Source organism: Adiantum capillus-veneris, chromosome 14 (genome assembly GCF_014529385.1).
Source record: "Adiantum capillus-veneris isolate H3 chromosome 14, ASM1452938v2, whole genome shotgun sequence".
Taxonomy (NCBI): domain Eukaryota; kingdom Viridiplantae; phylum Streptophyta; class Polypodiopsida; order Polypodiales; family Pteridaceae; genus Adiantum; species Adiantum capillus-veneris.
Genome location: NC_140944.1, coordinates 44,578,399 through 44,601,944, shown reverse-complemented (window position 1 = coordinate 44,601,944; position 23,546 = coordinate 44,578,399). Strand labels below are relative to the sequence as shown.

The 23,546-nt window shown below is 44.8% G+C and overlaps 2 protein-coding genes across 3 annotated transcripts; both read right to left on the bottom strand.

Annotated features, from left to right (window-relative positions):
• Window positions 1–2,150: 2,150 nt before the first annotated feature.
• On the bottom strand, window positions 2,151–16,672 carry LOC147442302 (uncharacterized). The gene is made up of 2 exons (XM_086529355.1): window positions 16,550–16,672; window positions 2,151–2,774 (listed from the first exon to the last, which is right to left on the bottom strand). The coding sequence occupies exons 1-2, from the start codon at window positions 16,670–16,672 to the stop codon at window positions 2,151–2,153; spliced, it is 747 nt and encodes a 248-aa protein (XP_086385481.1).
• A 4,716-nt stretch (window positions 16,673–21,388) lies between these two features.
• On the bottom strand, window positions 21,389–23,150 carry LOC147442301 (protein ELC-like). 2 transcript variants are annotated; one of them, XR_015190191.1, is made up of 2 exons: window positions 21,663–23,150; window positions 21,389–21,510 (listed from the first exon to the last, which is right to left on the bottom strand). XR_015190191.1 is itself a non-coding variant. In XM_086528534.1 (2 exons), the coding sequence occupies exons 1-2, from the start codon at window positions 23,017–23,019 to the stop codon at window positions 21,727–21,729; spliced, it is 1,074 nt and encodes a 357-aa protein (XP_086384660.1). In that variant the 5' UTR covers window positions 23,020–23,147; the 3' UTR covers window positions 21,525–21,726. The 2 variants fall into 2 exon arrangements, 1 of the variants encoding a protein (XP_086384660.1); XM_086528534.1 differs by lacking the exon at window positions 21,389–21,510 and having other exon boundaries at window positions 21,525–22,548; window positions 22,768–23,147.
• Between the last annotated feature and the right edge of the window lie 396 nt (window positions 23,151–23,546).

The window sequence follows — 23,546 nt, the reverse complement described above, 5'->3', positions numbered from 1 at the left end:
CCTCTGTCCAGGAGTCCTCATGAATGTATACATAGCATGGCAAGCACTGTGTATCGACAAAGAAGTAAACCACAATGTGTCTACATCCTGCTGAGTCTGGAGGTGTCACCGCAAACTTGGCCAATGGCCACAAAGTCTGGAGCATGTCTGTAACTCCTAGTTCTCCCATGTGGTGAGAGAACTCTAGGACCTGTGTGTGCAACCATCTCAACACTGAGTCGAGAGTCCACTCTGTCTGGTCCCTGCCGCAAAGGGGGAGGAAGAAGTCAACTGCTAAGTCCAAGGCCTCTGTCCCCCTAGCGGCAAGGAACAGAACATGGACCCTGAAGCAGGCTGCCTCATGGTCTGCTGAGGGGTCGCCGAGAAAACGAGTGAAGCCGTAGTCGAAGAAGTCCCATCGGCGCCGGATGTCAATGCTCGTCAGACCACGAGGGATAGCTGCAAGGGAAGATGTTTGTACCTGCAGAGGGGGTCGCAAGAAAGGTTGTCCCTCTCGCGCTAAGCGACTCATGGCAAAGGCGCTACCCAGAGATCTCCTAGCCGCCGGAGAAGGCCCTGCCCCCTGGGTCGACTGTGGAACTGAAGCACAAGGGGGGGGAGGAGTTGGGGGGAGCGGTGGAGAAGAGCGGCGGGAGGGAGCGGCAGAGATAGAGGGGCGGGGAGAAGAGGCGGCGGGAGCAGGAGGCGGAGGGGAGGATGAGGAAGAGGGGGGGAACTCTGGGGGGGGAGGGGCTGTCGAAGGTGAAGCTGGGGTGGGGGCTAGAGCAGGGACCTCATCCTGCTCAAGAGGACCAAACCGGTTCCCCGTGGGAACCCACTGCTGCTGAGTAGGCGCCTGAGGACCACTCTGAGTGCCAGGCTGACGTTGTGGCCCCTGTCGTCGTCTACCACGGGCCTGCTGCCACCCCTCCTTCGCTGGAGCCCCAGACTCAAAGGGTGGCTCTGCATGTGTGCGTTGTGTCTCTGTCTGTGTCTGCTGGCCAGCCCTTGCAGGCTGGGGCTGAGGCTGTGGTGTAGGTCGAGGCCTCCTCCGTGGACAGGCCTTCGCTAGATGGCCCATCTGTCGACAAATGAAGCACTGGTTCGGGAGGCCCGAATACTCCGCCTCCCGAATACTCCACACTCTGTCTAAACCAACCCCCACTCACCCAGAGAGAAGAATAACCTTCGGGAGCGTGTGAGTGTCTCTGACCAAAACGCGAACTGAGGGAATGTCAGCCGCCTTGGCAGCTACTGAGGCTGCCATGCGAGGTGTCTCTAGGACAGTCCCAATGGCTGAGCCGATCCTGGACAAAAGTGGTAAGTACTCCCTCTACAAACCCGGAAAGCAGACAGAGATGGGGATGTCTGCCTCCTCTACTAGAACATCCAAAGGGTCGAAACCATGTCTCCACTATCGAAAGTGGGCACGTGCTGCTCGGATGGTCAGTGGACTCATGGCGATGACCTTGAACGCCATCTCGGAGGTCTCAAACTCGATCTGATAGTAACTTCGTCCGAGTATCTGTACATCCAAGATCTTGCCCACCTCTACGAGAAGGCGGGCCTGGAGAAGGTCACGCAGCTCTCCTCTGCTAGGTCGGGTGCCGAGAATCTTGCAGATGACAAAAGTCGCCTGCAATCACTCTACCTCTACGGCAAGGCTCGCTTGCTCTGTCGGCGAAAGAGTAAGTCAAATGGTGGGCTCAGTGGAGTCGGGCGAGGGGGCTTCGAACGAGTCCCTCTGTGGCGGAGCTGGAGCCTCCATTTGTGTCTAGTGCTGTGGAGAAAAAACGAGCGGTGGAGAGAATCTGCAAACGAGCGCTGCGCACTGCTCAAAAAGACAGTGCTGCAAGAGCAACTTCGGGGAAAAAGGAAGGCGGGGGAGGGGGGGGGGGGGGATGGCAACGCGAAAAAGGGGGAGCAGCGGGCGGGCTGTGGGGCAACACGCAGGGGCTGGCGGCAACGCCGGGGGGGGGGGGGGATAACAATGGTGCAGCAGGGGGGAGGGGGGACAAACAGCAGTAGCTCTCCTTGATACTTGTAACTTCTAGAATCTTCTAGATCCTTCTAGATTCTTCTAGAGCCTTCTAGCGATGATGTAGGCGATGACATACGCGATGATGCAAGCAGCGACTGTCTCTCAAGCATCCATGACATTACCCCCTCCTCTAGCGACGAGTTCCACGAGGAGCAATGGTGTTCCTTGAGTTAAGCTTCCATGGATGTTGTTGATAGAACTCTTGGACTTTGAGAAATGCATGCTGTAGATTGTGTGTTGCTTCCCAGGTTCGTTCACTAGCATCATAGCCTTTCCAATGCACCAAGTACTGTAACCTGCCGCGCGAAACTCGAGAATCTAGGACTTTCTCGATCTCATATTCGTCATGTTCTTGAATCTCAACTGGAGGAGGTGGTTGTAGGGCTCTTCTTGGGATCTTAGATGTGTGACAAGGTTCTAGGACTGAGACATGAAAGATCGGATGGATTTTCATGGATGAGGGCAATCGGAGTCGATAGGTGACTGGATTGACTTGACGGATAATTTTAAACGGGCCAAGCCTTCGATAATCAAGCTTTTGACAGGGACGAGATGAACGCAGATCACGTCGGAGGAGCCACACTTTATTCCCTTCTTTGTATTTTGGATGCTGCATGCGATGGAGATCTGCACTTTCCTTATACTTGGATTGAGCTTCTTTGATATGAATTGTAAGTTCTTTGTGAATTGCAAATAATTGTTGTGTAAGATGAATAGCAGCTGGATTATTGACTTGATAGTGTCTGTGGATATCCTGTTTGGGATGTTGACCATAATTGGCAAAGAATGGAGTGTGATGGGTGGAGACATGAAAACTGTTATTATAGGAGAATTCTGCTAGCGGTAGGAACTCGACCCAATTATCCTGGTGATAATGATAGTACAGCGGAGATACTGTTCCAGAACTTGATTTACTCTCTCTGTTTGTCCATCACTTTGTGGGTGATTGGCTAAGGAGAGGTTGATTTGTACTCCGAGTAGCTTGAATAAGCTTTTCCAAAAGCAGAGATAAATTGTGGGCCTCGATCAGAAACTATGTCATCCGCTAATCCGTGATAACGATAGATACGCTATAGAAAGAGTTTGGCCGTACCTTCGCTGGTGATGGTTTTAGTGGTTGGAATGAAGTGTGCCATTTTTGTAGACCGATCCACGACTACTAAAATGGAGTCAAATCCTTGTGACAAGGGTAGCTCTACAATGAAATCCATGGAGATGGATGACCATGGTTTGGTTGGAATGGGCAAGGGATGGAGTAACCCATGAGGACGATGACGAGGGACCTTTGATCTATTGCAAGTGTCACAAGTGCCTACATACTCCTTGACAAGCTTCCACATTTGAGGCCACCAAAAGTCACGGGAGAGAAGCTCAATTGTCTTATTAACCCCAAAATGCCCTGCTGATGGAAGATCATGCCGTTGCTGAAGTACCTCCAAGCTTGTTGATCCTGGCGGAATATAGAGAAGACCCTTATAGTAAATTAGTCCATCAATTGCTTGAAAGTCCTCATTAACCTCTTGTCCTTGTAGTTGTTGTCTAATATTATGAGCAAGTGGGTCTTTGGCAATTTGCGTCTTCACCTCAGAAAGAAAAGTAGAATCTTCAAGAGCTTGGCTCATGGTGGCGTTTAGCTTAAGCTGCTCAGGTTTCAAAATCAGTGACTCTTGTTGATTAAATGCTGCGTCGCCTTCTCTAGGTGCAAGGTAGGATCTTCTTGATAAGGCATCTGGCTTAGCTTGTTGACGGCTAGGTCTATAAGAGATAAGAAAATCATACCTTGATAGGATACCACTCCACCTGGCTTGGCGACGATTCAAGACGCGGGATGTCATGAAGTATTCCAAAATCTTGTGATCTGTATAGACAGTGATCTTATGAGGAGCTCCTTCAAGTACGTGACGCAAGTGTCGAAGGAGTCCATGATTCCTAAGAGCTCTTTGTCATGGATTTCATAATTGATTTCTGCAAAACTGAGAACTTGCGGGAATGAAAAGCCACTGGATGTACTCGACCATCCTCTCCTACTTGGGATAGAATAGCGCCAAGGGCAAAATCTGAAGCGTCTGTTTCTAGGATGAAAGGCTTTGTAGAATCTGCGTGAATTAGAATGGGTGCGGTCGTGAAAGCTTGCTTGAGAGTCTGAAATGCTTTCACGGCCTCTGAGTCCCAGACAAACTTATTATGGCCTGTCAACCTTGTGAGTATTGTAACCACCTTGGAGTATCCCTGTATAAAGATACGATAAAAATTTGCAAATCCGAGGAAACATTGAACATCTCTTACCGAGGTGGGTGTCTCCCAATCAAGGATGGTTTGAACCTTCTTTGGATCCATGGAGATTCCCTTTTCAGAAATTACATAACCAAGAAATTCCACCTTAGATTGATGAAAAGAGCACTTCTCCAGCTTTGCATATAACCCTGATGCACGAAGCTTTTCAAGCACTAATCGTACATGGTGCTCATGCTCTTCTTGATCCTTGGAAAATATCAAGATATCATCCAAATATATTACCACAAAATAATCCAAATACTCTCGAAAGATATTGTTCATTAATGTTGAAAAACAGCTGGGGCATTTGTGAGACCAAATGGCATGACGGTATATTCAAAGTGGCCATACCTTGTCCGAAAGGCTGTCTTCCATTCATCACCTTCTTTGATTCTGACTAGGTTGTAAGCACCACGAAGATCTATTTTTGTAAATATTCTTGCCTTGCCAAGGCGCTCAAGAAGCTCTGGGATCAAGGGAAGGGGATAGAGATTCTTGACGGTGTTTAGGCCCCTATAATCAACACACATCCGGAGAGTTCCGTCCTCCTTTTTTACAAAGAGTTTGGAGCTCCTGCTGGGGGCTTTGAATGCCGTATGAACCCCTTAGCAAGATTCTCATCAATATTTTTCCGTAATTCTACCAATTCATCTTAAGATAGCTTGTATATTGGGCCAAAAGGGGGTTGGGTTCCCTCCTGAAGCTCTATAGCACAATCATAGGGTAGATGCTCCGGTAAGAGGTCTGTATTCTTCTTCTCAAAAACATCATTGTAATCTTGATATTGACGTGGTAATGCCTCCATGATTTTTGTTGTCGACGTGTCGATTGGTGTTGCAAATATCAGGAAAGTTGGACACTTTTTGGCTGCACGCATAAAGACCTTGGCTCCAAGATATATAGGCCTATTATGCCTTCCCTTCTTCTTTTGGACTTTTCGTGGTTCAATTCTCCGAGCCCTCCAATTGATGTCAGGATTATGTAATTCAAGCCACGGTAGCCCAATAACAATTGGATTGCTTGGGCTTTGTATAATATTGAACGCTATTCTTAAAACATGTTGTAACTAAGTCAGACTTTGTAAATAATTAATTTATTTACGAGAAAAAAATTATCTAATTAGTTGTGTGCACATCAGAATAGATTTAGCAGTTTTGGGGCCTCAGGTGCGCCCAAGTTTGGACCAGTGCACCTCAGGGAGACCCTAGCAGAAAATACCCTGAAGCCCTAGCGATTGGGAAATCGGGTCTTCAATGAAGGGGTAGATAGTAGCCTCAGATTTCAGGCTCAGAAAATTACGCGCGCTAGTGCAAGCACAGGAATGAGATGGGGTCCTTAGAATAATAACCCTAAGGCCTGATTATTTTACGGCCTTAGGATAAGTTAGTTAAAGTATTCTTAAATGATTTGCGCTGGACCAAATGGCCGGACAAGTGCGAACAGGTAATGCCAGAGCAGTGTCGGTACGGCATTGCGCTGGGGAGCAGCTAACAATTTAATTGGTTGCATCTATGTGTGCAATTGTGCACTTAATTGCACATTTCATTAACTAGCATAGGATTTTTAAAGTCAAAAGTTGAATGGTTTTTAAATTTTAAAGCAAGTGTGCCAAGTGGCACACTTTTCCCATGAAATCTCTCTCTTCCTCACTCCCTCTCTTCATGCTAGCACCCCCTCTTCTGGGAGGCTATAAGAGAGCAGCCCCTCCCCCTCTTGCGAGGTTGGAAGTGCACTACCCCCCCCCCCCTCCCCCAAGTTGACCATCCTCTACGCAGTGAAGCTCTCCATTGAAGCTTGAGAGCAACACCTTGTGGTGTATGTGGAGCCTCTGAGCACCCATCACCTAGAACAAGGCCTCTCACGGTTGCTTGCAGCTTTGGGAGAAGTTTCATCGCGTAAAGTAGTAGAAAACTCTCTTTCTCCCTTGTCTAGCTGCTGCAAATTCCCTGTTTTCAGCCCCTAATCACTTGTATTAGGGTGAATTTCAGCAAAGTCATAATAGAATCTCATTCCCCACTACCTACTCTACACATACACCAAGTTTGGAGCATTTCCATCGCGAAAAGGACCTCCAATTTGGCATTGGAACACGCTCAGGTAACAATTTCTGGTTATGTGCAGAAAATTACAGCAAGCATGTGTGTGTGTGTGTGTTTTGCATGTTTCTGTGGTTGGTTAATTGCAGGAATGATTACGTCCAAAGTGGCACAGTTAGCGGAAGATAGACCCTCATTCGTGAGAGCTTCCGATGAGTTTTGTGGAGGGTAGACTCTCCCCTACGAGAGCTTCCCAAAATCTCGCAAAAGAGGATAGATCCTCTCAATAGTTAGAGAGCAGTTCTTCTACTCTCTCTCAGTCAGAAGCAGAAAAAGGACAAGAAAGAATAGAGGACGGGCTTTTGCCCCGTTCCTGTGCTTGTAAAGATTCTCCCTTAGTAATAAATATATTCTCTTTATGGGGGGGGACCAACCCATCTTCTGGTTCCCAATGAAGTGTCAAGCTTTCTCTCTCTCTCTAATTCTCTTGAGTATTTGAAGTGCAATTAAACGTCAGTTTACGCTTCCGTATTTTTGTGACAGTGGTATCAGAGCAAGGTCATCTCTCTCTTCCTTAAGGGATTGACGACTCTTGGCAGACTGCAGAAATGGGAGGACGCGAGATAGAGTTCTCTCCGTCAACAGCACGTGGAAGAGTTGCAAAAAGCTCTCTCCCATCCAGAAGTCCAAAAGATTCTCCATACTCTTGAGAAAGGGAAGGAGAAAATGCCGATGGGGTCAGGAGAAATCCCGCAGAACCCAAAGGCGCCAGAACCAAGGAAAGATCCTTTGATTGGAACCTCCTGCATACACGAGAGGCACAGGAAACCTACAGAACGTCAGGTGCGGTTTAACCCAAAGGTTCAAGAGCAGGATCCCCCTGATTCCCCTCAATTCTCTTTCATGAAGGATCTAGATGACATCGTTGCTCCGGAAGACATGTTTCTTGACGACTCCTGTCCATAAGGAGTCTAAGCATAGAAAGAAAGGAGCATCATAAGAGGAAGCACCACAGGCAGAAAACATTTAAGTCGGGAGACAAAGATGTGAAATTCGACACTTACAATGGACGGCGTGATAATGACAAAGCTTTGGCTTTCATCCGCCAATTCGAAGTTGCATTTGCTGAAGGGAATTTTAAAGAAAGATCCAAGCTTCGCCATGTTAGTATGTACCTGAAAGGCACCGCCAGCAGTTGGTGGTTAACCCTTATCCTGGAAGTTCGTAAACCCCAAGATTGGACTGCTTTCAAGAAGAAGTTCTACGCACAGTTCCTTCCTCCAGACTATGAGGAAGAGGTAAAGAAAGAATGGGATCGACTTTCACAGTCGGAGAACGAAACTGTCCCACGCTATGTGGATAGGTTTTGGGACGTTCTCTTGAAAGTCACTCCATTCAAGAAGATTGACGATTCGGAAAAGATGCGCAAGTTTGAAGCACGATTGCATGAAGCCTTGCAAAAGGCTATGAAGCTTTACCCTCGAGGTAACTTGCAGATACTTATGGAATCAGCCCGCATAGCTGATGGAATACATGACAAGGGTACTCCCAAGAAGATGGAGCAAAGCACTTACCATGCCAAGTAGAAGGCTCTCCATGAGCAGCCTACCTCTACTTCTTCTTCTCAAAAGAAGAAAAGAACCGCCTCCGAAGCAGAAGCAAAGCCAAATCAGCCCAAGAAAGGGAGATATCTCTCTCCTGCTGAGTTGCGAACTTACATTAGTGAAGGAAGATGCTTCAAGTGTGGACAAGTTGGTCATATGAAGGGTGACTGTCCTACCAAACCTCCGCAATCACCCTCTTCCAATGCAATCCCAGATGTACAAGGAAATACAACCAAGGATGGAAAAGAAAGAGCTCTTCTTAAAGCATGGGGTAGCATCAACAACCAACGGGCTCTCATTTTGTTTGACCCTGACAGTACAGACAACTTCATCTCTACCAAGCTAGCTGATGACCTGAACTTGCAGCCCAATCGTTTTGGAGTTTCTATTCAAGCACAATCTACTTTCAAAGGGCAGAACTCAAACTCTACTCCAATCATAGGGAAGTTGAATCTAAAGGTCGACGACTACAGGGATCAAGAGTCTTTCTTACTAGCTTCACTTAAAAGATGCGATGTTATCTTGGGAATGCCTTGGCACTACAAGATGCATCCCATTCCGGACTATGTTCAGAAAACCTTATCCTTTGCTCATAAAGGAAAGGAGTAAATTGTACTTGCAGATGTAGGTGATTGGCGTATTCCTATCGCCAATCACATTGCCATCAAGAAAGAAATGAAAAAGTGTGTTTCAGCGTACTTGATTTTTGCAAGAGAGAGAGATGTGTCTGTTTCACAACTTTCTTCCTCTTTAGAGCAAAAAAGACTTAAGTTATTAGAAAGTTATAAAGATTGCTTTGCAGATGAACTTCCAAATGAACTCCCACCTCCTCGACCTGAGGATCATACAATTGATTTGATCCCAGGAAGTTCTCCTCCAAATCAGCCCCCTTATCGAGTTAGTCTAATGCAGCAAGAGGAAATTCTCAAGCAGGTTAACGAACTTTTGGAGAAGGGCTTAATAAGGCCTAGTACTTCTCCATATTGTTCACCTGTCTTGCTAGTACAGAAAAAGGATGGCACATTCCGCATGTGCATAGACTATAGCTAAACAAGATCACAATCAAGAATCGATTTCCAATCCCTCAGATTGATGACAGTCTTGACAAGTTACAAGGAGCAAGTGTCTTTAGTCGTATAGACTTGAAGAGCGGTTATCATCAAATCCGCATAGCTCCTCAAGATGCGCATAAGACTTCATTTAGAACAACCTTCGGGTTGTATGAATTTCTAGTGATGCCTTTTGGACTCACTAATGCACCAGCTACATTCAACAGAATGATGGATAGAATCTTCCACTCATATAGAAGTTTTACAAGCGTTTTCTTTGACGACGTCTTGATCTTCTCAGAGTCGGAAGACGAACACTATAAGCATCTTGCCTTAGTGTTTGAAGAATTACGCAAACACAAATTACTTGTGAATGCTAAGAAGAGTGAGTTCTTTTTAAAAGAAATCCACTATTTGGGCCATATAGTGTCTCACAATCACGTGAGGATGGACCCTGATAAGATTCAAGCAGTTGTAGAATGGCCTACGCCAACTACAGTACATGATGTAAGAAGTTTCCTTGACCTCTGTTCCTATTATCGGCGTTTCATTCGAGCTTTTGCCGCGATAGCAGGTCCCCTCCATGACCTGACAAAGAAGCGGATCCCATTCCATTGGGAGTCTGGACAAAAACAAGCTTTCGAAAAGCTTAAGTATCTACTCAGTCACGGACCTGTTCTCACCGTCCCTGATCTTCGCAAACCTTTCGAGGTATACTGCGATGCATCTGGAGATTGTGTAGGAGCAGTTCTGAACCAAGAGGGTCACGCAATAGCCTATGAAAGTCGACGCCTTAAAGATGCAGAGTTGCATGTCTCCATATACGAGAAAGAGCTAATGGCAGTAATTCATGCTCTTTCCATTTGGAAACACTATCTATTAGGAGTTGATTTTATTATCAAGACAGATCATCAAAGTCTTCACTACTTTCTCACACAGAGAAAGTTATCAGAAAAGCAGATGCGATGGGCCAACTTTCTTTCAATGTTCCATTTTCAGATTTTACACACTTCTAGAACAAAGAATGCACTTGCAGATGCTCTCTCCAAGTGTCCAAAGATCAATGCACTAACAACAATTTATCATGAGGAACTAGAATCTCTCAACGAAATGTATCCTCAAGATCCCGACTTCGCCACAATTTGGGCAGATCTTCAAGCTGGTCACTCAAGGCCACCTTATTCCATTAGGGATAATACGCTCTATCGTCAACAAGCAATATGCATAGCTCAGCCCTTACGACAGAAGGTGATGGATGAAGCACATAATTCTCCTTATGCCGGGCATTGGGGAATTGCTTCTACCACTAGTGCCCTCGAAAGGTATTTCTTTTGGCCAACACTCCGTGCGGACATTGAAAAACATGTACGTGAGTGTTTAGTCTGCCAAAAAGTAAAATATGACAGACATAAAGTTTATGGCAAGCTTCAACCGCTCCCTGTGCCTAACAGGCCCTGGGAAAGTATTGCCATGGATTTTATTACGGATCTTCCTCGATCCAAGAATGGAAATGATGCAATCTGGACTATAGTAGACAAATTCAGTAAGCAAGCACATTTTCTTCCAGTAAAGAAGACGATCAAAGCTGATCACATGGCTAGAATATTTCTAGCTCAGATTTTTAAACACCATGGATTGCCAAAGACTATTGTCAGCGATAGAGATCACCGCATGACTAGTCTATTTTGGCAGGCATTGTTTGAAAACTTGGGAACTAAGCTTGATTTTTCATCCGCTTATCATCCTCAAACAGATGGTCAAAGCGAAATCGCTAATGCCACTATTTTAGATCTCCTCAAGTGCTATGTTTCGGAACGACAATCCGAATGGGAACAGTACTTACCAATAGTTGAGTTTGCGTATAATAATACCATACATTCCTCAACTGGTAAAGCTCCCTTCAAAATTATTTATAGGAAGCCACTCTTACTTCCTATTATGGTGACCAAAGAAAACATCTTCGCCGCAGATGAATTTGTGCGCAATATTGATATTGCCCATCAACAAGTAAAGCAAGCGATTCTTCGTACTCAAGAGCAACAGAAGAGAAAAGCAGACAAGCACAGAAGGAATCTCAATCTTGAAAAGGGACAATATGTCCTGCTTCGGTTTGAGAAAGCTAGATTGAAAAAGCGGATCGGCAAAGGAAAAGTTGTCAAACTTTCCCATAGATTTTACGACCCTTTCAAAATTACAGATAAAGTCAATGACGTGACTTTCAGATTGGATTTGCCTTCTAACTGGCGCATCCATAATGCTTTTCATGTCAGTCTCCTCTGACTGTATGTTGGACCTCCTCCAGTGGCGCCAGTACAAGAAGATCCTCCAGAAGTCGAAGAGACTAAGGAACTCCTTCAACCTGAACAGATAATACACCACTCGGAGCGACAACTCAAGTCGAGGAGTCTACATCGAAAGTATTTAGTCAAGTTCAAGAATTACACTCCTTTAGATGCAAAGTGGATGACTGAGTCCGATCTTAAGGACTACCCAGACATCTTGCACAGTTATGTTGACGATCTACAGTTGAGGTCAACTATTTAGTACCAAAGGGGATGTAACTAAGTCAGACTTTGTAAATAATTAATTTATTCACGAGAAAAAAATTATCTAATTAGTTGTGTGCACATCAGAATAGATTTAGCAGTTTTGGGGCCTCAGGTGCACCCAAGTTTGGGCCAGTGCACCTCAAGGAGACCCTAGCAGAAAATACCCTGAAGCCCTAGCGATTGGGAAATCGGGTCTTCAATGAAGAGGTAGATAGTAGCCTCAGATTTCAGGCTCAGAAAATTACGCGCGCTAGTGCAAGCACAGGAATGAGATGGGATCCTTAGAATAATAACACTAAGGCCTGATTATTTTACAGCCTTAGGATAAGTTAGTTAAAGTATTCTTAAATGATTTGCGCTGGACCAAATGGCCGGACAAGTGCGAACAGGTAATGCCAGAGCAGTGTCGGTACGGCATTGCGCTGGGGAGCAGCTAACAATTTAATTGGTTGCATCTACGTGTGCAGTTGTGCACTTAATTGCACATTTCATTAACTAGCATAGGATTTTTAAAGTCAAAAGTTGAATGGTTTTTAAATTTTAAAGTAAGTGTGCCACTTGGCACACTTTCCCATGCAATCTCTCTCTCCCCCTCACTCCCTCTCTTCATGCTAGCGCCCCCTCTTCTGGGAGGCTATAAGAGAGCAGCCCCTCCCCCTCTTGCGAGGTTGGCAGTGCACTTACCCCCCCCCCAAGTTGACCATCCTCTACGCAATGAAGCTCTCCATTGAAGCTTGAGAGCAACACCTTGTGGTGTATGTGGAGCCTCTGAGCACCTATCACCTAGAACAAGGCCTCTCATGGTTGCTTGCAGCTTTGGGAGAAGTTTCATCGCGTAAAGTAGTAGAAAACTCTCTTTCTCCCTTGTCTGGCTGCTGCAAATTCACTATTTTCAGCCCCTAATCACTTGTATTAGGGTGAATTTCAGCAAAGTCTTAATAGAATCTCATTCCCCACTACCTACTCTACACATACACCAAGTTTGGAGCATTTCCATCCCGAAAAAGACCTCCAATTTGGCATTGGAACACGCTCAGGTAACAATTTTTGGTTATGTGCAGAAAATTACAACAAGCGTGTGTGTGTGTGTTTTGCATGTTTCTGTGGTTGGTTAATTGCAGGAATGATTACGTCCAAAGTGGCACAGTTAGCAGAAGATAGACCCTCATTCGTGAGAGCTTCCGATGAGTTTTGTGGAGGGTAGACTCTCCCCTACGAGAGCTTCCCAAAATCTCGTAGAAGAGGATAGATCCTCTCAATAGTCAGAGAGCAATTCTTCTACTCTCTCTCAGTCAAAAGCAGAAAAAGGACAAGAAAGAATAGAGGACGGGCTTTTGCCCCGTTCCTGTGCTTGTAAAGATTCTCCCTTAGTAATAAAGATATTCTCTTTATGGGGGGGGGGGACCAGCCCATCTTCTGGTCCCCAATGAAGTGTCAAGCTTTCTCTCTCTCTCTCTAATTCTCTTGAGTATTTGAAGTGCAATTAAACATCAGTTTACGCTTCCGTATTTTTGTGACACATGCTCCTGCAATGTTACTTCTATGGGGCGAGTTTCATACCTGACATCCCCTGAAGCGAGGGGACGACCATCAATAACTTCTACAGTTGCTGGATTAGACTTCTCCACAAGTGGTATGCCTTGTTCTTTTGCAAATTCTTTGTCCATGAAGCACGCCGTTGCGCCTGAATCTAGTAATGCTTCACAATCCATGTGCCTACCCGCAATGATCTTGACTGGTAGCATAAAACTTGAAGTGGAATCAGCGGGAAGAAAGAGACCTTTTTTTGCTTGTCTTTTGTCCAACCGGTCGGTCTCTATTGGGGTTGGATGTCCATGTTTTCCGAACACGTTGAGGCCATTGCACCATGAACCTTCATCCTTCTCTTCCTTGGACACTGTTGAACTATGTGCCCCTGCTCTCCACAATACATACATAAGCCATTAATGCGTCGCCTTCGCTTCTCCTGGGTTGAGAGGGGTTGAAACCGTGCTGAATCAAATTGCATGGGCTCAATGCTTGATTCATGGCCCTGTTGAGGTGTGTAGCCATTATGTGTCACTTCTGTTTGGGGTCGCAATGGTGCCCCAAGACGCCTCTCTTGTCTCCTCTCAAATAGTCGATTATCACATTCTATTGCTTGAGAGATGAACTCGCTTAGTGTGTGAACCTTTGGCATAGTCAATAAAAGATCTTTTACGTCATCCTTTAATCCCCACCGAAATTGGCTAATGAAATATTCCTCATGCCAAGTCAGATCACAAGTGAGCTGTTGAAATTCGGATGCATAGACGGATGCAGGTCTTGATCCTTGGCAGAATTTCTAAGTTTGGTTTCAGCAACCCTTGCTCTATCAGTATCCACAAAGGTTGCAGAGAACTCCCGCACAAAAGCTTCAAAGTCATGAAGAAGAGGAGATTCTTTTTCAAATAAGGAAGCAAACCAAGAGAGAGCAGTACCTGAGAGGAGGGTCCCAATAAGGCCTACTTGAGAGGCATCATCTGGATAACGTTCTCGTTGCATTCGAATGAAGAGACGCACTTGTTGGAGAAAACCTCTAAACTTTGATCTAGTCCCATCAAATTTTTCAGGCATGCTGACCTTCGGCTCCTTCTTATGTTGTTGAGAATAGCTAGATCTTGCAGCTCGTGCTTGATATGAGCTTGTCTCTTGAAGCTCTTGAATTTGACGTTGAAGATTTTGCAACGCCGGTCCCGAGATTAGGGGTTGCCCTGCTTGAAATTGAGCGTGAAAACCTCTAAACTTTGATCTAGTCTCATCAAATTTTTCAGGCATGCTGACCTTCGGCTCCTTCTTATGTTGTTGAGAATAGCTAGATCTTGCAGTTTGTGCTTGATGTGTGCTTGTCTCTTGAAGCTCTTGAATTTGACGTTGAAGATTTTGCAACGCCGGTCCCAAGATTAGGGGTTGCCCTGCTTGAAGTTGAGCGTTACTCTCGCGAAGTTCTTGTATCTGAGCTTGGATGCTTTGCAATGCGTTGATGACACCTTCCATTGTCGGCTCCATGATGGCTTGAGAAGATTAAGAGATGGTGGTCTTGCCAAAGTGTTATGAGCGCGTATAGAGCTAGCGCTCACAATGTACAAGAACTTGGACTTGATGATAAGCTTAATATTGATTATAAGACTTAATACTTTATTAAGAGGGCTAGATACAAGACTTGGATTACATGACTTGAGTACAAGACAAGGCTTGATTGCAAGGACAAGACTTGAGCATAAGAACTAGAAGAGGGATTTCCTCATAGGAGCCTCACAACTGGTGTTGGCAAGACTGAGGGGCTTGTGGCCCAAGACCCCTATTTATACTAGTGCTTGAGGAGGTTACTTGAGTAGGTTAGGACTTTCTAGGTTCTTCTTGAGGAGGTTAGAATCTTCTAGAACCTTCTTGATCCTTCTAGTTCTTCTAGAACCTTCTGGATCCTTCTTCAACCTTCTAGAGCTTTCCAGAAACTTCTAGATTCTTCCGGAATCTTCTCCAAGCTTCTAGAAACTTCTTGATCCTTCTAGTTCTTCTAGAACCTTCTAGATCCTTCTTCAACTTCTAGAGCTTTCCAGAAACTTCTAGATTCTTTCGAAATCTTCTCCATGCTTCTAGAAACTTCTAGAATCTCCTTGATACTTTTAGAACTTCTAGAATCTTCTAGATCCTTCTAGATTCTTCTAGAGCCTTCTAGCGATGATGTAGGCAATGACATAGGCGATGATGCAAGCAGTGACTGTCTCTCAAGCATCCATGACACTTCCACGCCCGATTGATCCCTTGGAGAGGGCGATCCTCCCAAGGATACCAGTTCGATATTTGGGTTGTTAGGTTGGTTTGGATCGGTCACCAAAGAAGCAGATTTCTCCTCTCCCTCCTATCCATCTAGAGGAAACCGCTCCATTGGAGTTCGGCACGGCTCTCACTTGCAAGCAGGGTTGTAGTGGCCAACCAGATGCTTTTGGCTACGTTGTGATATCACGTCTAGCTGGATTTTCTCGAGTTCTTGCATCAGCCACTTGGAGAGGTTGATTAGGAACTTTTCTGGTTAGGACAAGACACACAATCCAGTCGGGCCAAAGTTTCTCAACAGGTCATACTTTACCTTGCTCTCAAGGAGGGCTGGGATCATCAACCCAACAACAAAGTAGAGCTCTCCTTGAGAAGCGCATTGTCAGAGGTCTCCTTCCAAGGGAGGAGCCTTGGAAGGACTTGTTGCTTCACTAGATTCGTGCGTGGGTCCCACAGACAGGATGCCGAAGCACTTGCTCTCGCTGGATTTTCACAGAGATGTACAACGGGCCTGAGTAACAATAGGAGGACCGTTTTGCTTTGAGCTTGCTTCAACTGTCACGTGCGCACTTCAGTTGCGCCACGTGGACATACTTCTGCCATAGTCTAGCATCAGTCATAGCCTAGCTTAGGACTGAGCCTGGCACCGTTGTGAGCCTCTAGCAGGACGTGCATGTCCAAGCCGATCATAGTTGCATACCCTCTCTTGCACAATCAATCAGCATGAGCGTTTTTCAGAGCATTGAACCCTTTTTGCCCCTTGTGAGGTGATTGTAGCCCCATGGGCAGTTTCATTAACTAATAGAAGGATCTTTTTCTCGGAAAAAAAAAAAAAGAATTTCCAAAAAAGCTTTGAAACTAGCTTCAATACCAAAATCAAAAAACTCACTCAAGACAAAATCGAAACGGATAAATTCTATTTCAAACAAATGCCAAACTGTATTCTCAAACATCAAGCAACCCAACCAAGACAAGATAAATTCTCTTTCAAACAAATGACGAACAGTATTCTTAAACAAAGTTCAAAAGTATCTAATAAAAGCAAAATAAAAATCATGCTGGGTTTGTCTCGGTCAATTGAACTCGAAAGACGATTGGCTCTTCATTCTGCTCCAAAGTGATGGTTCGGTTCCTAATGTGAATGGTAGCATCGTTCTTGTCGTGCCACACCATGCCCATAAAGAGCGTCGCAATGCACTAACTTCATGATGTGAAAGTCTACCTTGCCATCGTACCCTTGGATGGTGACCAGAAGAGCACCAACGAGTGGTACAATTTTATGACTTTTCCCTATGGCTAACTCGGCCTCAAGTTCTCCAGCAAACTGATCATATTCAAAGTCCATCTACTTGAGGAACTCTAGATGGAATGAAATTCTTGTTGGCTCCTAGATCGAAGAAAATAAGTGTTGCGAGGCCATTGATCTTTCCATGTAAGGTGCAGCGGAATGAATGTTGAACTTTGCTAAAGATGAGTGCTCCGAACTGTGCTCAAGGGTTCCTTTTACTTACGGAAGAGAAAGCCTTCCGTTCCTTTAGTGAGAGAGTGCAATGGACACAAACAAAGTGTATGAACACTGTGAATGAAGGTGTTGAGACTGAGAGATAGAGAGAAGAATACGACACCAGAATGTTGTCAAACCCTCCTCCGAAGGCCCCACTCTCTATGGCGAGAGCGGTCGACTTAATTGCACAATCTCTACAATGCTTTGGACTTGCCGACGATGTCGACAACGATGAGGACGACGACAAGACAGCTGAAATCTGACAATGCTAAGGGCTGAAATCTGCAAATCTTTATCTGCTGAATTCTGACTCTATGTCGGCGACGGTGTCAATGGCGACGATGCAACGACGACACGCTGAAAACGCAGATGCTGAAATCTGCGTTTTCGGGCTGAATCTGCAAACTACGCGGGATCTGACCGTGCGGAGAGGATCTGCTGCGGGAAGGCGAGGATCTGCGAGGTTTGGGGGTCCTACTGCGGAGTCTGACTGTTGAAAACTGAAAACGCTGGTGCTACTGCTGCTTCTGTCGCGAAGATCTGCAAAAACGCTAGGACTCTGGCTGATCCAAAAACGCTAGGCTGATTTGGGGTTATGCGGGGGGAATCTGCTAACGCTAGGCAAGGTGGAACCATACGTGTTGTACGGTACGTGAAAGTACATACTGTACGTATGGGTAAATTTTTTGTGTACGCAAAAATACGTGGCATTGGTAAATAAGGGTAGAAACCCCAGAAATAACTGTTAGTTTCAAAGACGAAGCTACAGAATTTGTCAATTGGATGTTTCACAACTTTGAATATGTCTAAACTCTATACACAACAGCTAAAGACTCATGAATCACATACTTGACGTCTGATATGCGCCAAAGAGCACTGAACTTTTACCTGTGTAACTTAAATAATACACAAGCACAAAAATCACGCTTTTTGTTCGCTTACACACAGGCTTTTTGTTCGCGTGGTTTACATGAGTATTGAGTAAAAATCACGCAAACAAAAAGCATGTGTGTGTAAGAGAGACGGAGGGAAACACGAGTGGGAAGCTCCAACAAGTGTGGAGTAGAGAGAAACACACACGAGAGGGAGAGAGGCACATACCTTCACTTTGTAGCAACTCTGTACATGCTTTTTCTGGTTCTGTTTCAAAGTTTCGTTTAACAAAAAGTCCCCTGTTTCGAAAAGTGGGTTTTGTGGAATTCGTGGGCAAATTTGAGAGAAAATAGGGATCGCTTGGCCAATTTGCTACCTTCCGCGGCCAAAAAGCCCCCCCCCCCCCCCCCCCAACCAAAAAAAAAAAGGTGAAAAACGTACGGATCGTTCCGTACGTACAATATACGTTATGTACGATACGTACGTACGTATTGGTCCAACCTTGACGCTAGGGCTGATCTGCTGTCTACTGTCGCCGGGAATTTGCAAGTGCAAAAACGCTAGCTGATCTGGTGCAAAAACGCTAAGCCTTCTGTTGAGAGAAAACGCCAGAGTTGTCACGGGGGTTGGTCTTGCTGAGAAGTTGCATGTTGAGCAAGGTGCTCCTGTTGCCTCTTCTACCAAAAAGTGCTAGTCTAGGTTTGCTTATATACAAACTTACTCAATTTGCCCTACCTACTTTCCAACAAAAGTCACTTAAAAATAATAAGTGAAAAATGTCAAAAATAGATAAAATAGACTAAATGCATTGGAAAATTCCCTTGAAGGATTCTGATGGATTCCGATGGGAATGCTTATGATCATGTTGTGTGCAACCAGAGGATATGCATCTACACTAAGTGTCTGGACATGCACGGTCTGCAAACAGACTCTTACTAATCTAGACTGACTGGATTGATGGAACCCTTGTTATGATGTAGCCTGTCCACGGACACATAGCGTTCGATGTGTCACGTGACATTCCATAAGCTCTACACAATGCTTTGGAACCATAAGTACAAAGATGCCATAAATATCGAGAGCAAGTCCTACTATAGATTTGGCTTTCTTAGAACGAGGTTTCTCTGGATTATTCTCCCCTTTATTAGGACATACATAAGAGGTGTGCCTAGAAACATTCAAAGCATCGACCTCGTGTTGTAGAGTTTCTCATTGGCGAAGTATCAAACAAAGTCTTGCGGGTTGAGTTGATTTACCGCAAGAATCCCGAGGATTTGTATGTTGTTGTCGAGGATTCTGAGTGTTTGTCTGTTGATCTTCCGTGTCAAATTCCAATCTTTTTTTCATAAGCCTGTAACCAACCGCGGTATGGTCCATAAGCTCTTGAATCATAGGAACTTGCTTGGACAAACAATATTCTTGTAGAGGTGATGACAGCCCTATGGTATAATGTTTGCATTAGTCCTCCAAGGGTATCAGCTTGAAGAAAGATACTGGAAGGTAGACATCTAGGAACCTCTGGTTGTAGTCTTGCTTCCATGGTTTCGTGGCAAGCATTTTCATGTTCCCCCATTGTACCAAAAGCTGCACTTCAAATAGGAATGGCATGTGGCTCCAGGCAAAAATATTCTTGAAAGCTTGCCAAGTCCTTGGAGCGTGCGGCTTGGTTGCTATAAAACTTCAACACTGCATAGCATTGTCTTTGAGAAAACCGGTATCTCAAGAGATCTTTAATTCTTCAGTTTAGTTTCCAAAGGCATAGATGTTGTCAAACTGTTGCAAGAACTGTAAGGCTTTCTTTCTACCTTTCACTCCCAAAAAGGTTTACAATGTTACCGTAGATCCACCATCCTTGAAGTCCTTTGACTGATTCAGTGCAAATCCAAGACGTGGATAATAGGGGTAGGCATACGGACTCCAGCAATTATATACCGAAGTGACCGTGGGGAGGTGGTGGCAACGGTGGCAGCAAAAGTGGTCGCACCAGGTAGAAGTCAGATGGTTGCATCATGTTCCTGAAGACTCCCCCGATCGGAATAGAGGATTGCGTAGGTTGTTAGCAAGAGGCCCTTGTGCTTTCTAGTGTTGAAGGGGGAGGAACAACCTGAGGCACCAAAGGCGGCAAAATGTAGTTGAGTAATTCTTGAAAGCTCTATCACAGAGTTCATCGATGAGAACTGCAGGTGCTTTGTAGAATCCAGAAGCGTCATCTTACTCTGTTTGTTTGAGTCAAGAGGTGTTTTTTCCAAGCACCATTTCAAAGTAGTAGAGGGCCTCATCCTCATACCCAGGTTCTACATAGCTTGCAATTAGAAATCTCTTGAATGGGTCTTGTGATTTAGGTATGGAGATGCATTCAAGGAGCAAGAGTATGGAGGGCACTTGCTACGATGAATGATATTATGAGTGATACAAGGGTGAGGAGAGAGGAGCATGGAAAAGCTTTGTATGGCTATTTAAGAATCAGCAACATGAAAACTTCCATGTAATCACACATTATACTGAGTGCACATCCAACTGACCATCCAACCAAAAATTGTCACGCTAGGCATGACTACAAGTTATAGACCCCTAGGCTAAAGCTGAGCTCCCACAGGTTTAAGCTCTCCGTGCTCCCATATCACCAAAGCACCATCCACTGATTGCAACTGCATGGGTAGGCTGTCGCAATGTACACATCCATGTCAATCAAGACCAATCATACTACTTTGCAAAAGACAGCATAATGACTGAACAATTAACATAAATATCCACCCTTCTATACTAACAGAATACCCAAGTCCCCCCTCATTGAGTCACCCAAAACTCGACCTGGCAATCTGCTTGAACGTGCAGGATTTATAGCTCTGTCTCAACCTGGTCACAGCACCTACCTACACCTTTACACTGGGCCATGTCTGTAACATTGTAAGGTTATATGGCAAGGCGTTTCGACAGAGATACTTGATATAATTCTAGCTTTTACTGACTACAAACTATTGCTACCAACAAGCACAAAACTAATTCTTATCTTGTTAACATGTTGAGACAACTTATGTGTTACATTTTACAATCAGTAGACAAAAACATTGCACACAGGATGGACCCTTACAGTCTAGCATTTCATGCCAATCAAAACAATAATGCCACTGTCCAGAGAGCTCTGTAAACACATGTACTGCAGTACAGTTTGAGTCCTCTCTATACAAATGACTGAGCACTTCTATCTCAGCATCTGTTATCGAATGTTTAGCAACGCGTGCAAGCTACATAGTTCAAATTAGCTTTTCTTGAAAGAGCTTGAAACACAAAAACCTTTTTGACATTATTATTTTCAGGTCACCATAGGTCCTGTAAGCTATCACACTAAAGTCAATGTCTTTTTATTGGGCTTTGCATCCTTTACGCCAAAGCAGCAAAAACAGGAAGGGACCTATTCACATGCATTCACATTACAACACTGAAAATTACATTCTTTGAATTTGAATACACTGCCTTCCTGGGCAACATATCAAAAGATTTATATGTCAATCTTTGCCCTGCAGCATACCACATACAACTCATTTTTGAGGCATAGGATTTCAAGCATCTACGACAGCCCACAAAAACAAGCATTTAAAAACCTTAGCCTCACAACCTTATCAAACTTTATACAACGATTGCCTTCTAGAACACTTGATGCGAACCAACAATTCAGTCCATGAATGCAAGACAAAAAAAGAGACTGTTTTATGATGATACACAGAATATGATGATACACAGAAAAGTCTATCTAAGCATCTGCCGAAAGCTGAAAGCAGAAAAGTCTGCGCACAGAAAACATCTGCCTGCAAAACAAATATGTAGTGCCTAACAAAAGTCAAGTGAATTTGAATAAAATAAAATAACATGTAGCTAAATATACATTACTGATAAATGTACGCTTCGTATGTAAAAATTTACACAGTGCCTTGCTCGAAATCAGAGACCGAGAACTTACTTTCAGTCGATAAGGCATTTCTTATCCTCCAAGCATTTGGAAATACTTTGCCTCCTGCAGCAATCTACAAACCATATGGCATTGACCGCCCAGCAATTGCGGCAACTTGTACTTGCGCTTGGGCTGCTCTCACTTTGACAGCAGTAGCCCTATGAAAGAACTGCTCTCTAGAGAACGTCCTTACTTGTTTTAAATATATATCCACAGGTATAACCCCTTCTTGAACAGCTTTATCTAAACTGTATAACACATCCTCAATGGCTAACTCAGCTGACGTGCACTCAAGGAGTTGCTTTGAAAGGGCATCACAGGGCTCAAATGCATTGTCGATGTCGACATCGGTATCATTTTTCTTGTTGTCTTTCAGCCATGTCTCCAGTACATCAGTGTTTGTAAGGACTGTCTGAAGTTGCTGCTCTAGAGCCTCCTTCTCGTGGGAGAGCTCCTGAAGACCCTTCTTGCATATCTGCTCTCTTTGCCTGAGCAGTCCTTGAGTGTTTGCAAGCTTGTCCATCTCCATCTCTTTGCCTTTTCTCATGTCTGCCACATCACGTTGAAAGCGCTCTGTCAGTGTATTGATTGCATTGCGTCTAAAAACTTCTGGCGGAGCAGCCTGACTTGAAGACAAGGGATGTCGATAAGGAGGGTAAGGATGGTGAGGAGACAAGGTCGAGGGGGACCCACCATAAGGGGATGTGCTTGGGATTTGAGGTATGGAAGTGGAAGGAGAGAAAGCTCCAGCACCATGAACCGGATTCATGCTTGTTGTCGGCTGCATCCCTGATGTGGATGGTGGTGTCTGCGACATTGTGGCCCCCGCACCCATACCATGAGGTGGATTCATATTTTGATATACGCCAGCAGGCTTCGAATATAGTGGTGGATCCTGCCCAAAAGTGAGGCTAAGGCTTCGTACAATCTCAACCAAATTTGACCGGGGATACAGCCAATTCTGAAGGTAAGGGACAGAAACTAACCCCGAAGGATCGACATGGCGATGTGGGCGCTTGATGATCATGTCGCGAGTGGGTGTAACAAACACACGGGGGGGATTCTTAGGGTAATCTTCCAAAAGCCAGAAAGTAACAGGGATATTATACATTACCTCAAGATAGTACATGGGGATGGTGCCATCGACTTGAAGGAGGTTGCAGGCCTTGCCATCGTTGTGAGTGAAGGTTTCTGTTTTGACCTGTAGGCTGGGGAACTCTTCCAGCAAGTTCACAAGGTGAGATCTTATGGTGAACTTCACGTTTTCTTCGTAAGGAAGTGCGTTGGGTCCTCTCTGGGACAAGACGGAGTTGAGGAACTGCACAGAGGCGTGAGAAGCAGGGCTTCCCAAGCTTGTAGTTGGCATAGCTGCTTATTCTGCAAAACAATTTTTGCGTTCGATTCGGAGGACGACTAGTACTAGAGAAGCCAAGAAGAAGAAGTAGTCTATCAAGCCATGTGTTAGAAGCCGTGTTGCTTGTGGAATGAAAATATACATAACCATTTTGGCCTGCACAAAGCCATTAAAATTTGGCTGATTTGAGCGTGCAATCCTTAGGGTGTTCAATTCATTTGCCAGATTTGGATCCTTCTTTCGCTCAAACTTACAAACTTGTCAGCGTTAGATCTTGAAAGCGGTAGCTTGTGGCAAGAATTTATTCTTCTTGACGGCCCATGAGCTCCACACAGTTTGTAGCGTTGATCTAGATTCTACCTTGTTAGCAAGTGCATGTGTGTGGCATTGTTGAATCATGCTACAATGCCCTTGATGTCTTGGTATGCATTGCCTCTACTAGTGGCCCCATTGGACGCAGCGCAACCAAAGGTCAACCATCATACATGTAATTTTTGTGGGAGTGTCACTAGGCATAGTTTGGATTGTACACCCTAGTA

Bases quoted from the DNA above. Each gene is read 5' to 3' on its own strand.
- LOC147442302 (XM_086529355.1), bottom strand. From the start codon at position 16,672: ATGGACTTTGAATATGATCAGTTTGCTGGAGAACTTGAGGCCGAGTTA. The intron at 2,775-16,549 runs GTAGACTTTCAC...CATCCCAAACAG, and splicing joins TCCAAGGGTACGATGGCAAG to GATATCCACAGACACTATCA.
- LOC147442301 (XM_086528534.1), bottom strand. From the start codon at position 23,019: ATGCCAACTACAAGCTTGGGAAGCCCTGCTTCTCACGCCTCTGTGCAG. The intron at 22,549-22,767 runs GTAATGTATAAT...ACTTTTGGGCAG, and splicing joins TCCCCATGTACTATCTTGAG to GATCCACCACTATATTCGAA.